General features: G+C 53.8%; 1 protein-coding gene across 1 annotated transcript in view; it reads right to left on the reverse strand.

The window, feature by feature from the left end:
• LOC133277461 (hydrocephalus-inducing protein-like) overlaps window positions 1-13,752 on the reverse strand; it is a 52,006-nt gene that overhangs the window by 20,368 nt on the left and 17,886 nt on the right. The window contains exons 14-22 of the mRNA XM_061469302.1: window positions 13,317-13,552; window positions 12,633-12,733; window positions 11,340-11,475; window positions 10,716-10,880; window positions 7,993-8,145; window positions 4,980-5,218; window positions 3,207-3,447; window positions 1,981-2,124; window positions 195-338 (exon numbers count right to left, since the gene is read on the reverse strand). Coding sequence (XP_061325286.1) covers window positions 195-338; window positions 1,981-2,124; window positions 3,207-3,447; window positions 4,980-5,218; window positions 7,993-8,145; window positions 10,716-10,880; window positions 11,340-11,475; window positions 12,633-12,733; window positions 13,317-13,552 — 1,559 coding nt within the window. The remainder of the gene's footprint in view (window positions 1-194; window positions 339-1,980; window positions 2,125-3,206; window positions 3,448-4,979; window positions 5,219-7,992; window positions 8,146-10,715; window positions 10,881-11,339; window positions 11,476-12,632; window positions 12,734-13,316; window positions 13,553-13,752) is intronic.

Here is a 13,752-nt window from a genome sequence, read left to right on the forward strand (position 1 = left end):
CCAGGAGGTCTCCTCCCGATTCAGATGGCATTCTGTTTCCTTCAGCAGCTCATTTTACATCTGATTTAGCTCGGCCCAGTTTACTGCAGACTCTACAGAACACACTTCCCTGCTGGAAGACCTCCCAACAGAGACACACCACCACGTTCATCCCTCTTCAAAGCTCAGCAGCAAGAAGGTCCAGGGCTGCTCACCTGAGCATCTGCAGGGAGAGGCTGCTGGTCCGCACCGCAGATGGAGAAGGGCTGCTCTAAGGCAAGGACCACAGTGAGGGGCAGGCAGCAGATGTTCTTTAAAGAGAGAGGCTTGTACTGAAGAGTCAGGACATCACTGGGGTGCTACAGAAACAGGAAACAAGAAAAAAGGACCTTGAAGCGGCCATGGACTTCCTCCCCAACCCCAAAAGCGCATCCATCTCTATTTACTCTTTTGATTGGTTTCTACCCCTCTGGAAAGTTTGTCCTCCAACTGTATCAGACGCTTTCATGTTTAGAACCCACAGCATCCCCCAGGGGACAGGCAAACAGGCTCGCCTACAGATGAAGGAGCAGGCCCCCAGAGGAGGCAGCTGCTTCAGCAAGATCCAAACCAGAAAGTGAACCCAGTCTGGCTCCACTTGCGTGTCCTCTCCTGGGCAGAGAGGACACACAGGCACAAGGCCATTTCCACTCACATACAGTACTTTCTTACCACCTTATCAGCTCTGCCAGGCCCGTAAAGCAGTGACGCTGCTCACAGGAGACAAGGCCTGCAGCGGAGAGCCTGCAGCAGCCCGAGGTCAGCTTTGAACAATTACGGGCACACGCAGACAGCTCCAAACCTCAACAGTCTGGCCGCAACCTGCTGCCCCTGCTCCAGTGACAAGATGTTGCAGTCTCAAAGCTAAGCCCAGCCGAAGCCTTTTCCTCCTGTCCGTGCATTGCTCCGGGCTTCCGGCAGGGTTTAGCTAACCTAGACAGTGGTTGGGAAACTAATTCTGGATGTATTGACATCCAACTCCTGCAGTGTCGTAGCACTCAATACATGGGAGCATGTGGCATCAAGCAGACCCCAGGCAGACAGCAGGGGGAGCTGAAAAGCTTCTGATTAGATGTGAACTGCCTGCTCGCAGGATCTGGGCTTCTCCGGAAGCCTGGGAACCGGAGGAGGGACCTGAAACCACAGAAACTAAATCAAGAGCTATCTGCTCTTTTTCAGACACCTGGCACGAGGGGGAAAGATGATGCAGGAGTCGGGATCCAGACACTAAAGGGCACACACTTTGCACTGGTGCTCTCGTCACTGCAGCTGAAGGGCACCCGTGGGTCCTTTGAAGAAGGTGAGGCTTGGGAAAGGCAAAGAGGCAGCATCCACAGCGACAGCAGGGAAGGCAAAGAGGCACAAGAGACGCCAGTTTTTCCTCATCAGCTTGAGGAGTTGACAGGAATGGCAGGTTTTCTCAGCTTCCCTACACGATCGCTGCTCAGACATCACCACGCCTTGGAAGATCCTCAAAACCCTGAGTACAGACACTGGTGTCTCTCGAGAAGGGGCCATGCTCCCCCTCGGCAGAGCAGCTGCAATCTCAGTTTTACCTGGGTGAAGTTAGAGAACAGCCTCATCTCTAGCAGCATCCTCACTCCTTTCACCACCAGCTCAGGGAGAGTGAGCAGGGATCTGCTCTCCACCTGCAGCCCCAGCACACGAGGTGGCTCTTCCAAAGCCCACGCTGCTCTCACGGCTCCCACACCTCGGCCCGTGCCCTTGGCTCAGCAGCTCAATTCCCTCTCCACATCAAGAAGGGCAGAATAGAGCCGTGGAGACTGTCCCCAGCCCCAGAGGGGTGAAAGAACGAGCTCGCCATTCATGACAAAAGCTTGGCCTGGCTTAAATCAACAGCCAAAGCTCTGTGGACTTGGAGAAGCTGTTGAGCTTCCTCCTTTGGACACAGGCACACCCCAGCCACACCAGTCAGTGCCAGCATGCAATCCAGAGACTCACCTTCTCCACCCGGAAAGGGATTTCTCTGCTGGATATTTGCAGGGCGGGAGCAATGAACTCGCACGTGACGTCCACCTGCATGATCAGATTCTTCACTCCCTCCTTGCCCACGATGGCGTGACACAGCAGCTTCTCCTTCACCACCTGCATGCGAGTCACACGGCACCCAGGGGGTGTTATCAGGGTGTCCAGAAAACATACTGCAGCTGTGAGCCACCCACCCACAGACCCCATTACTGCAGGAAGTTACAGCCACTGGTCTCCTCAGGAGCTCTCTCTTCTTTAGATGCTGCATCCTCTTCCTTCTGCACTCACATGTCCCTGATGTTACAACCCAACCGCCACAAAAGGCCCTCGGGAGTCTTGTGCTGCCTACAGCTGTCACAAGAATCCCTGCCACAAATGATTATTGGTTTGATTTGTCCCACTGACAAGCAAAATGCTTACTGAGAGCTCTAGGAACTCATTCAAAAAACCAAACCAGACGGTATGAAGGGAAACAGGTGATAGAAGGATCAATGCCAGCAAATCCTCCCTTGGAAGTTTAGTGGAAAGGATCCGTGGGAAAACCCCAAACAGCCAGCCTGCCTTCCTAGGATGTACTGTGTCCTCCGAGAGCTGGCTTTAAACCAAACCTCCCCAGGAAACAGACGTCTTCCACTTGGCATGAAAACCCTTTCCTTAAGCTGGATGCCCTTACATCCAAGACTTTTCCTCATTCCTCATGGTTTCACTTCCCCACATTCCTCCCTTTATTCCTCTCCCTTCCCTCTGACACACCACCACAACCCAACTCCTCCTCAGAGCCTACACACTTCAGAATCACCTGTGCTGCACGTGCAACGCAGGGTCTTGGGCTTCTAACCAACCTCAAGAGTGTGAAGTTCTCAAGACCCAGGGAAGGTGGAAAACCCAGTCCCAGGGTCTTGGCTTGGACTGCAGGAGCCAGGTAGCCACGGCTGAGCTCACAGATGCCCATTTGGCTTTCCAGGTAGGACACCCTCACCAGTGGCCTGACCACTTCATTCCCTTTCCGGTACCTTCTTCCCCCTTCAGCAAAGCCTTACGGGCTCAGGACTGCACAGGGACAGTCCCGTCGGAGTCAACCAGCTGAGAAATCAAGTCTTCCTCAAGCTACCACTGAGGCAATCCTTTAAAACACCTCTCAAACTCTAGGAGCAAATGTCAAGGGGCTGCAGAAATGCCCTGATGCGGACGGAACTCACCTGGGGGGTGCTGCAGGAGCCTTCCAGCACCATCTCCGCTGTCTGGCCAGGCATCAGCTCCGTCCTCAGCGGCTGAAGCTTAAACACGGGGCCGCAGGAGGAAACCTTGCCCTTGGTGTTCCTGACGGGAGGGAGATGCTTGCGCTGCTCAAGTGTGGTGCCACCTTCTGTGGTCCAATAGAGCAGATGGGTGCGTTGTCCTTTGTTTGTCATCTTGAAGCGGTAACAGCAGGGATCCAGGCTAGAGGAGAAGCAGAAACACAAAATGGCAGGGGAGCTGCTATTTGCCAGGGGTCACCCAGCGTCAGCACCCTGAGGGCACGACCTGATTGCACACTCGGCAACAAAACCACCTCCAAGAAGGCTGACCGAGCGTAAAGCTTCACCAAAAGGCAGACCTTGGCTGCCCCTAGGTTTGTCACCATCCACCAGCTGCTCTGCTTGCAGCCAGCAAGGAAGAGCTTCGTACACAGCCTGCCCCAGATGCAAGTGGGGGCAGGAACAGCCTCGCTGCCGTTCCACCTTCCCCTTGGCACCTGTTGTTCATGCCTCTGAGGCGTCTCTTAGGGAGCATCCAACCCTCATTGCCCCCAGCGTACCACCCTCTGGGGGCAGCCGACAGCAATGGCAACAGCTCCAAACTCAGCCCGCAGGCAAAGGCATGAAGGGCGGCAGAAGACGTGAATCACATGGACGCTGTCCCCTCCCTTGTGCAGCCACCCTGTGCAACCACACTGAGCGCAGCAAACTCCGGACAAGCACCAACCTCCCTGCAATGGCCCTGCTTACGTGGACGGCTCGTGGCTGCCTATTTTACCTCTCCAAATCTGTCCCAAGTGCTTAAGGTAGGATTAACCTGCTCTTTCTGCCCCAAGAATTCAGGTATCGGAGCACCACGGACCCCCTCTGCAGCCAGAGAAAGGAAGAGGCACCCCAAGAAGACAGTTCTTCTTGCCTGAGGAGGTCTCCAACACAAGGCAAACAGCACTTTTTTCCTCCCGTCTTTAAGAACATGCCTGCTTTCAGACACACACGTTGGGACCAGTGAATCCTCTCCTGCCAGCTCAGCGATTTCAAGTCAGACTCTTTGTTCATCCCACTCCACCTCAGCAGACTTCCACACTTCCTTCCCCTTCCAGGGCTGGTCCTGCACCCACCCTCGCTTGCCCGTGCCTCGCAAAGCAGGCAGGAGAAACCAGGAAAGAGCCACCACGCCTAATAAAGAGCAACCGGGCACGGAGTGCGGTAGAGGAGCCAACTGGGGAGTGACACAGGGCAAAGAAATTCTGCTGCTCCTCCAGGGCTCCCCGGCAGAGGTAGAAATAAACCAGCACCATTCATTCAGTCGAGGAGCTGCTAACAAGCTACTGCCCAGGCTTGCTGCTGCTCTGAGATGATACTCCAGAGCGAATGGGAAAGCAAGCAATATCACTGCAAAGAGAAACCTGGTTACACTTGCAAGGCAGCATTTCCCAGCTGGAGGCTTCCAGGACCTGCTCTTTTCCTCCAAATCTTTCTTCCATAAAGTGAGGAAATAAATGGATTAGGACTAAAGATATAATTTAGCAGCAACAATTTAGCAACTGGTCTGCAGCTGGGTGGCTTTTCAGAGTACCTAACGACTTTCAGATGGCCATCAAATGTTTCTAAAGGAACCCCTGTGGCTTCAGGGAAGCAGAGCCAGGACCTTGAGCACTGAAGAAGCTTGAGGGACTGCAGCAGAACTCCTCCTTGCTGAGCCCATGGGGAAGTGGGAGCCGAGAGATTCCCTACCTGAAGCAGGGGCCCAGCTTGAGCTCCGGGCCAAAGGGTTTGTCAACGACAATCGTGGTGCCAACGCCAACAGCCTGGACGGGGATGACGCAGGCATGACTGTTCTCAATGAACAGCACCACCTCGTCCTTGAATTGCTCCGTGTCATCCAAATTCGCAGTGACAACCACAGACACCTCGGCCTTGGCAGGGATCACTCCTTGACTGGGTCCAATACTCCACCACGCGTTTTCGCCAGCCTGCAAGACAACCAAACACTCATTTAGGATGCAAACCACGGACCTGGCTGCCACCAGCCAAGGGCTGCCCAGACAACACGGTCACACCAAGCCAGTGGCTGGGAAGATTCCACTGACATTCACGTACGACTTCTCGGGTTCATGCTGACACAGGGCAGCTCGCTTGGAAAGGAGCCCTGAGAGCACTGCTCCAAAGGTGAATCTGCGAGTCTGCTCCCTCACAAAGCTCATTTATCAAAGCTTGGCAACAAGCCCGCCAGAAAATTGTACCCCAGAAACTATTCCTGAGGAGTGAGGATGGGCGTCTCGACGGAGCCAGACCTTCAACTCCCTGGGGTGACCCGGCACAGCCCTGCTGTCCCAGCCAGGCCAACAGCCCGTGTCAGGGGAGGAGGATTTGCAGCCTGCCCTCATTCTTTCAGTCAGCATCTGCTCTGGCTCCAAGGGGCAGCACAGCGCAGTGCTGAACAGGAGACCTGCCAGGGCCACAAGGCTCTGCCGAGACACTTTCTCTTGGCTTTCTAGGTCAGCTTGCCTGCCCCCAATCCAGCCTGTGTCCCACAGACAAGAAATCTCTTGGAACCACGCTACAAAATCCCCCCACTTTCCAGACAAATACCCAACCTCTGATAACATCTCTGCTACTTGCTTATCCTTGAGTGTGCCGGAAAACGATGCCACAGCTGCATGCATTCGATGCACAAAGGCAGTGGCTATTTCTGACCCTGTAGGAGTTTCTTATACTATTGGACATCAGAGTTCCTGAGGAACCAGTAAGGGTTGGGATCCATCACTTCAGAACTTCACCACAACAGTCAGAATCTTATCCCAGCACAGACGTCCATCGTGAACAAAAGCTTCCACAGTCTGCTTACAATGGACACCAGTGCGCAGCTGATGGATAGAGGGAGGGAGGGAAGGAGAGAGGGAGGAAGGGATGGAGAGCTGCCCTAAGGGACGACTGAGGAGACACCAGTCAGTTCTCTTGAAGCTACTTACAGCTGATTCACTGAAGTGATCTGGTCACTCTGGCCTTGCACAAGTGACAGAGGAAGCAGAACACCGCATTACAAATGCAGCTGCGCTTGATCAAGCCGTGGCTCTAGCAAGAGCCATAGCTCTAACAACAGCATTCCCACTTTGTCAGGCTGACCCACTGGCCTCGTAGGGCTGCTCATGAAGGGGAAATAAACCCCGTCCTGCACCGGCTGGGTGCAGAGCCTTGTCCTGGGTGGTTCAGCATTCCTGGTGGCGGGGGACCCTCTGTTCTTCATTTCAAAGCTGCTCCTTATCCACACAAACAGCCAGCGCCAGGAAACAGCCCAAAAGCACCCCGAGCCCTGCACGAGGAGGAGATCAGAGCCTGAGGCTGGCTACCTGCTCCCACCACCAACCGGCCTCCTCCTGGCTCCTCAGCATCAGCATCTCCTCAGCACAAGCGTGGGGACCACTGCGGTTTAGCCTCTGCCCCGAGCACCAGCAAGGGGATGTTTCACAGAATCAAGGGGCAGAGCTTGTCTCCGTTTGTGTTCCCTGTCCACAGCTCACCCCTCCAGGATCGCATCTGCCCTCCCTGCCAGGCTGGGGAGGTCAGGGACACCACTCTGACCATCGCGGTTCTCCAGGACACGGCTACGGCTTGGCCAGCTGTTGCCACGCACAACGTTTCATAACCAAACTGCCCCTGCTTTTCCTCTGGGAAAAGCTCTCAGCTTGCTTCTAGAAGCACAGCCGTCTTGAAGACTTCTAAGCCTCTGTAATTCAGCTGCCAACAGGCACAGCACAACAGGACATGTTTGCTTTCCCCTGACGAGCAGAGTAACAAGTGCTTTGGTTACCAGCAAGTCAGAAAGGGCACTCAAGGAGGCAGCTGCTGAGGGCACTGGGGTGCTTGCTCTTTGCAGAGATGGAAAGCAGATTTTTATGGTGCGGACAAAGAAACCTGCCTGGGAATCTCCCACTTTGAGGGTCTCTTGAACCCCCAAACAGCTGCAAAAGCAGCAGGAGGGAAATTCAGCCCCCTCCCCCTTGCCCAGGGGGCTGAGCCTCTGCTCTCACACACTGCTGCCTGCTCCATGCGCGGACACAACCAAGTCCCCAGCGACAGGCCTGGGTGAAGCAGCTCCACAGCTTCAACAACCCAGCCTGCACCAGAACAAACCTCCTCTGAAGCCCCTCACAGACTCCCCTCCGCTGGGAAGCACCCCCCAGCCCCAGCACACTAGCCCTTCCCGCCCGCATCAGCCCATCAGAGGATCCCACAACCTTCTTCTGCTCCGCAGCCTGTTCCACCACGCGGCTTCCAGGAATTAAACAGCCTTCTTCTGCAGCCACACGCTCTACAACGCTACAGAGCCCACAGGCTCTGCAGGTACACAGACCTTACGAGTCTACTTCTGGCCAACAACCCAGCTGGTTTCACCCCCAGGGAGGTGTGAAACCCACTTCACCGTAAGCACCTTGAGGACAGACCTCTCAGTTCCAAAAACAAAGACTCCCACAGCTAAACGCCTTCCACAGAATAAAGGGAGAACTTGCAGAAATGAGCTCCTTTCTGCTCAAACATCTCTGCAAACTCTGCTTTACTGACGGGTGCCCCAGCTACAACTGCCCCCAGAGCCAGGCTTCTCTTGCTCCACTGGGATGGAACATCTTGCTTTCTCTCTCAAGACACGTCTCAGGGATGTGGAAATGTTGCACAGAAATAAAGAATTCAGTCACAGGCTGCTATGGGCCAGTCACTTGCACTGGAAAACAGCCCCAGCGACACTTACCATCTTTGCCGAGAAGGATGCAGGGATGACAGACTGATTGCAGAGGTGGAGGCTTCGGGAAGCATCTTGTAGAACTTGGATGCAGCCAAAATTTATCTCACTTGGGTGCACGTGGACAACTGGTCCTTCGCCAGTGCTCAGTAAATGGATTTTCTGCTCCAGGAGGCAGGCAGGAAAAAGAACAAAACAACAGGGAAAGTCTACAATGACTGGACAGCTCTAAGGGTGCTCGTAGGCTGGGGGAATTCTGACTCTTTGAAGCTCTCAGGGTTGGGAGGCTGAAACAGGAAGGCTGGAGCAAAGGTGGCACCTGGAGTGATCCCTGCGGATCGGAAAGCCACAAGATCCCATCATGAGGGGATACAGAACCCCCATCTCCCATGCATGCTTTTCACACCTCCTCCACGCTGTCAGCTCTCCTTCCTCTACCCTGTGCCTACGCCTGCTCCTTCTACTGCTCCATCACGCCATAAACCACCCTCCCTGACTGCTGCGGCTGCACGGCCACACTGCACAGCAACTTCTTCAACCTTCCGAAAGCTTCTCCTGTCAAAACCAGCACAGCCTGGAAGCAAAGCTCCTCTGCACAGTAGAGATCATGCAAGCTAGCTGCCTCTCATTTCTGCTTGTGTGCATTCCTGGGATTAGTTCTTTCTTGCATTGAGACATTCATTATTAATTGCATCATTCCAGCAGTATTTTTTCTGGTGACAGCCTGAGACCCAAAAGTTTCTTCCTGCAGAAGGGGCACAAACTAGTGGAGGAGGAATGGGGATCCTTTTGATAAGCCCCCTTCTCACGTCACTAAAACCAATGAGAATTCATTCAGTCTGGCTGGATCTCCCCAGCTCCAAACACCCCAAGCCTTAACCAGGCTTGTAGAGCCTCAAGAAAGCAAGGCTCTAGGGAGACCTTAAAGCAGCTTCCAGTGCCTAAAGGGGCCAACAAGAAACCTGGAGAGGGGCTTTGGATAAGGGCCTGTGGGGACAGAACAAGGAAGAATGGCTCTAAATTGACGGGGGGGGTGGGGTTGTGTGTGATCAAGATGGGATCCCGGGAAGAAGTTCTTCCCTGTGAGGGGTGGTGAGGCTCCGGCACAGATTGCCCAGAGGAGCTATGGCTGGCACAGGCTGCCCCATCCCTGGTACTGTTCAAAGCCAGTCTGGATGTGGCTTGGAGCTACCAGGTTTAGTGGAAGGTGTCCCTGCCTGTGGCAGGGAGTTTGAACTGGAGGAGCTTTGAGGTCCCTTCCAACACAAACCACTCTGAGACGCTGCAATATCTTGCGTTCTGGAATAAAAACCAGCCACTCCCCTGAGCTCAGGTTTGCATCAGATGATGCACAGGATGCGTAACAGGACAGCGGTGGTTCTGCTGGCCCTGAAAGCTCTGCAGCAGTCAGCTACCAGGGAACTCCTGAAGCTGCACTCAAGCCATAAGGCAGAGCCAGAGAAAATGACACCCAGAAACTCCCATTTGCGCAGGCAACAGCCAGCCAGGTTTTGACCGGCATTTGCTGGCTGCGAGCAGCAGCCCAGCACGAGCGCAGCGCCTTGAGGATGGACTGACCGGGCACAGGGTCACTCAGTCCCATGTGTCGTGTCTTTAGGGACAGCCACGATCCTCCGACTGAAATGCTCACCCTTTGGGCAAAAGATTGACACGTTCACCTCCACGTCCAAAAGATTAAGTTAGGGCGAACTTTGAAACTAAAAACTGTTAGCCCAAGGGCAAAAGCTGTGCAAGAAACCAGTACTTAAAAAGCAGCTCACAGTTAAACAACTGGTTATTCTAGTGGGGAGAAACCTTCCTCTTCAAGGGAAATATTCCTTCTATATAAAGAGAAGTTGCTCCTAAGAGCAGCTGTGGTCAAACTTCAGACCTCCAGCACTGCCTGGCCTTCCTCTTCACTCTTTACACGCATATCCACAACAGGGTGGAGTGGAGATACTTGGTGGCACCCAGGGGATTTAGGAGCAGCATTTCTGTTCACTTTCAGAAAAGTCTGAATGCCTGCAAGTACTTTCAAAATGTCAGCCTTATTTGTCGTTGCAGAAAGCATCAGGTTCCCAGCAACCCTCTGACATCCTCTTTCATGCCCCAAGGTTTGACAAGACTTTTTAATACAGCTGCTTCAAAAGTTAGTACCATTTTAAAGTTTCATTAACTAGATTCATTCTCAGTTTCAGCCAGATGAAGCCAGGAGACTACAGACACCACCCCCTTGTCTACATTTTGTTGTCATTGCTGCTGTTGCGAACTACATCTTTTAGCAGGCTTCAGCCCACGAAGGCTTTGCCTCATCCGCTTCCAAGCTTGGTGGACAAAGAAAGACTGTGCTCCAGATGCAAGCCCTGTGGAGACTCTGGTGTCCTTGGTGGGGCTTTTGGCAAGGACATCTGATGGATGGCTGTTGCTCACACATGACGGACCTGACTTTCAGCAAAGCTCGGGGTTTCAGGTTAAGCTCGTTATCCTGTCTCACATCCCCGTAATTAAATGCTGTGTCAGACACTTCCACACAGACACACGCAAGTGTCAGACACACCACCTAAGGGGATACCAGCCTCCCTCTCCTCCAGGCATTAGTGTTGCTTATGCCACGAATCCCTTCTTTCCTTGTAGACAACAGCCGTAGATCATTTTCTCTGGAAGATCCCCTACACGCTTTACACGCCACCAAGATGAGAGGCACAAAGCTGCAGGTCTGCCCCAGCACTCACCAGTGGGGATTCTTTACTCCCAAACACCGCAACATGAGCAACGGTGTCCTGCTCTCCTGTCACCTGGACTTCCAGTGTGAACGGGATCTCCACCGAGCTGTGAGGCTGGATAATCCCACGGGGCTCAGGGCTGGAGTACCACACAGCAGCAGCATCCTTGTTCTCCTGTAAGGGACAGAATCAAGCACGACTTCAGAGCGACCTTTGAGGAAACTTTCAACTCTTCAACATCTACCACAACGGCAACTCGCACACGGGCCTAAAAATCCCTAGGAGGAAGCAGAAAGGCACAACTCAAGATGCAAGACATGTATGGGTTCAGCATCCTGAGGGGGTTCAAAGCTGCTGCCTCCACAACCCCCGTCCCGTGCCGACAGCCTCCTTGCAGCAGCTTTTCACAACCCTGCAAGCTCTCCTGCATTGAAAGCATCCTGAAGACTAGAATATAATCTGCTTCCTGGAGAGTTTAAGCTGCTTCCTCAAGCTGATATTCAGGTAGCTTCCTGTTCCCAGCAAACCTTTAGGCTTGAATACAAACCAGCAACATCTTAACCAAGCCTGTTGTTTCCCTAACAACAAACCCCTAGGTGACATTGGAGCCAAGAGGCGGATGCGATGGCAAACCTGAGGAAGAGCCCAGTAGCAGCCTGGCAGGTTGCTGTCGTTCACAAGGGTCAGCATCTGCTGATAAGGGACTTTGAGAGAGCATCGTCCAAATGTCACAGCTGGGTGGAGCACTCGCAGCAGGGGAATGCCACATCTAGGCAGAGAGATGAGCAAAAGGGAATTAGGTTCTGAGACAGTGTTGCTTGCTTGTTTACTTCTCAATGAGCACCAAATGGAGCAGACACATTTGTCACCGTCAAGTAGACATCTGATACCCCTACAGTGACAAACAGCCTTTAATTTCTTTTCACCCAACAACCTCTTGCAAAAGAGGGGCAGACCCCGAGTCTCAGCATCACAAAAGCTGCTCAGTGCCCAGGCAGAGCACGTTGCCCTGTCCCAGGTCAGCTTTGCCCCTCCTTTGCCCCAGGAGGCTTGCAAGGACCCTCTCAGTGGCCCCAGCAAGGTGTGAGCTCTGAGGGAGCTTTCCCACTGAGGAGCAGCGCCCTGTGCCGTCAGCCGTAACCCTCTCCCACGCCCTGTGGCTGCCTTGGTCCTTTCCCCACGGGTCCACACACCAGCTGCTCCCATTTGCACTTGTTCTACTCAACTGCAGCCCAGGCACTGACTGCGCAACTCTGCCTGGGAGAGGGAACAGCACCGCTGAGCTGCATCCCTCTTGCCATTGAACTGACGCCCACCGCAGCACAACAGGCCTGAATCTGCCTGAAGCAAGAACAACTTTTAGCTTAACTCTGAGAACATCAATGCTCAACAGAGCCAGAGGGAAGCACAAAAACCTGAGCTCACCTTCCACACCAAGGACTACTTTGTCTTTCAGAAGATCTCACCTTTACTTTTCCCTCACCACTCCTGCCCTAAGCCCCTCACCCATCTGCACGCCCCCTCCTTAACTGAGACAGACAACACCTTGCAGCAGCTGCTCGCTGTAGCCCAAACCAGCGTTGCATTCTGGTCACAACCCAGCACAAGTCCAACGCTTGCAGGAAGGAGGAGAGGCGGCCCTTTGGAAACATTACACCTCAAGCCCCCAGAGCAGGCCAATAGGGAATAGAATCACAGTTTCCTGTAGGAAAAGGCTCTGGGCCGTGCCTGTGGCTGAGCACAAGTGCTGCTCATCATGGACTGCTTTCCATGCGCTGCTCTTCTCCTGTCTAGCTGGGCACAGCTAGCTCATTGAGCAATGCTCCTCGTTTGGAGCTGGAGCCAGCCAGCTCTGTGCAAGGCACCACCACTTGCTCGTGGCAGATGCACAGCGAAAGAAGACGGGCTGCAAGGAAGCGCTGGTACCTGGCTCTGATGGGCAGTGATAACACCTCTCTGCCAACACCATCCACATCGACCACCAGGGCCAGCTTGTATCTCTTCACGGTGTTGGAGCACAGGGTGACCTGGGAGACAAGAGCATCAAATACTTCATCACTCCCCAAACCCATCGTCCATACGCAGAGCCCTCCAGATCTCGTTCCACGGCAAGGAAAGGGAGGATTTAGTAGATATTAGGAAAATGAGGTATCAGGAAGAAGTTCTTCCCTGTGAGGGTGCTGAGGCCCTGGCACAGGTTGCCGAGAGAAGCTGCGGCTGCCCCATCCCTGGCGCTGTTCAAGTCTAGCTTGGACGTGGCTTGGAGCAACCTCATCTGGTGGAAGGTGTCCCTGCCCATGGCAGGGGGTTGCAACTGGATGAGCTGTAAGGTCCCTTCCGACCCAAAACAGCCTAGGGTTCTCTGATGTTTGCCTTTAACTCTTCTGCTGGTTCACGTGTAGAGCACAGTCTCTGGCAGTAACAGAAGTCTTTGGACAATATCTGAATTACTGAATACGCTTTGCGGTTGCCAGGGCAGATGTAGAGCCCAACACTAGCGCACATCTCTTACTCGCATGATGCTCAGAGCCAGCAGTGCTAAAGCCCCCTCAACATCACTGAAGCTCCAGCTCCACCTCTGAAGCACGCAGGGCTGGACTCTTCCCGTACCTGGATATCCAAGTGTCCCTTGGAGCAGACGGTCCCTGTCAAGGGCCTGATAGTAAATTCAGCTGGCTTCTTGGCACCTCGCGCTGGCTTTCTCCACGACGGACCAGTGCTGTCTGACACCTGAGCAAAACTGGTCACGCTGGGTGCTCCTGAGCCGTCCCCAGGAATGCGAAGGTTGAAGTTGAAGGGCACCGGGGAAGTGTTAGTGAGGCGGCAGCACAGGGTGCGAGGAAAGCCTGGGAAAAGAACACAACAGCAGTTTATTACCCCCTGATTCCTGGGGTGGACATCCTGCTGTGATGAAACTGCGCTTGGAGTTTGCCTCCTTTCAACGGCAATTACAGCCGATTGAGAAGCTCTGTGGGGAAGTCGTCCTCAATTAAGTTCCCTTCTACGCTTGTCACACAGAAATGCCCACTCTGTGTGACGCTGAACA

Source organism: Pezoporus flaviventris, unplaced genomic scaffold, assembly GCF_033815535.1.
Source record: "Pezoporus flaviventris isolate CSIRO_AGI_PZ_B2104156 unplaced genomic scaffold, CSIRO_AGI_Pfla_v1 ptg000056l, whole genome shotgun sequence".
Lineage (NCBI taxonomy): Eukaryota > Metazoa > Chordata > Aves > Psittaciformes > Psittacidae > Pezoporus > Pezoporus flaviventris.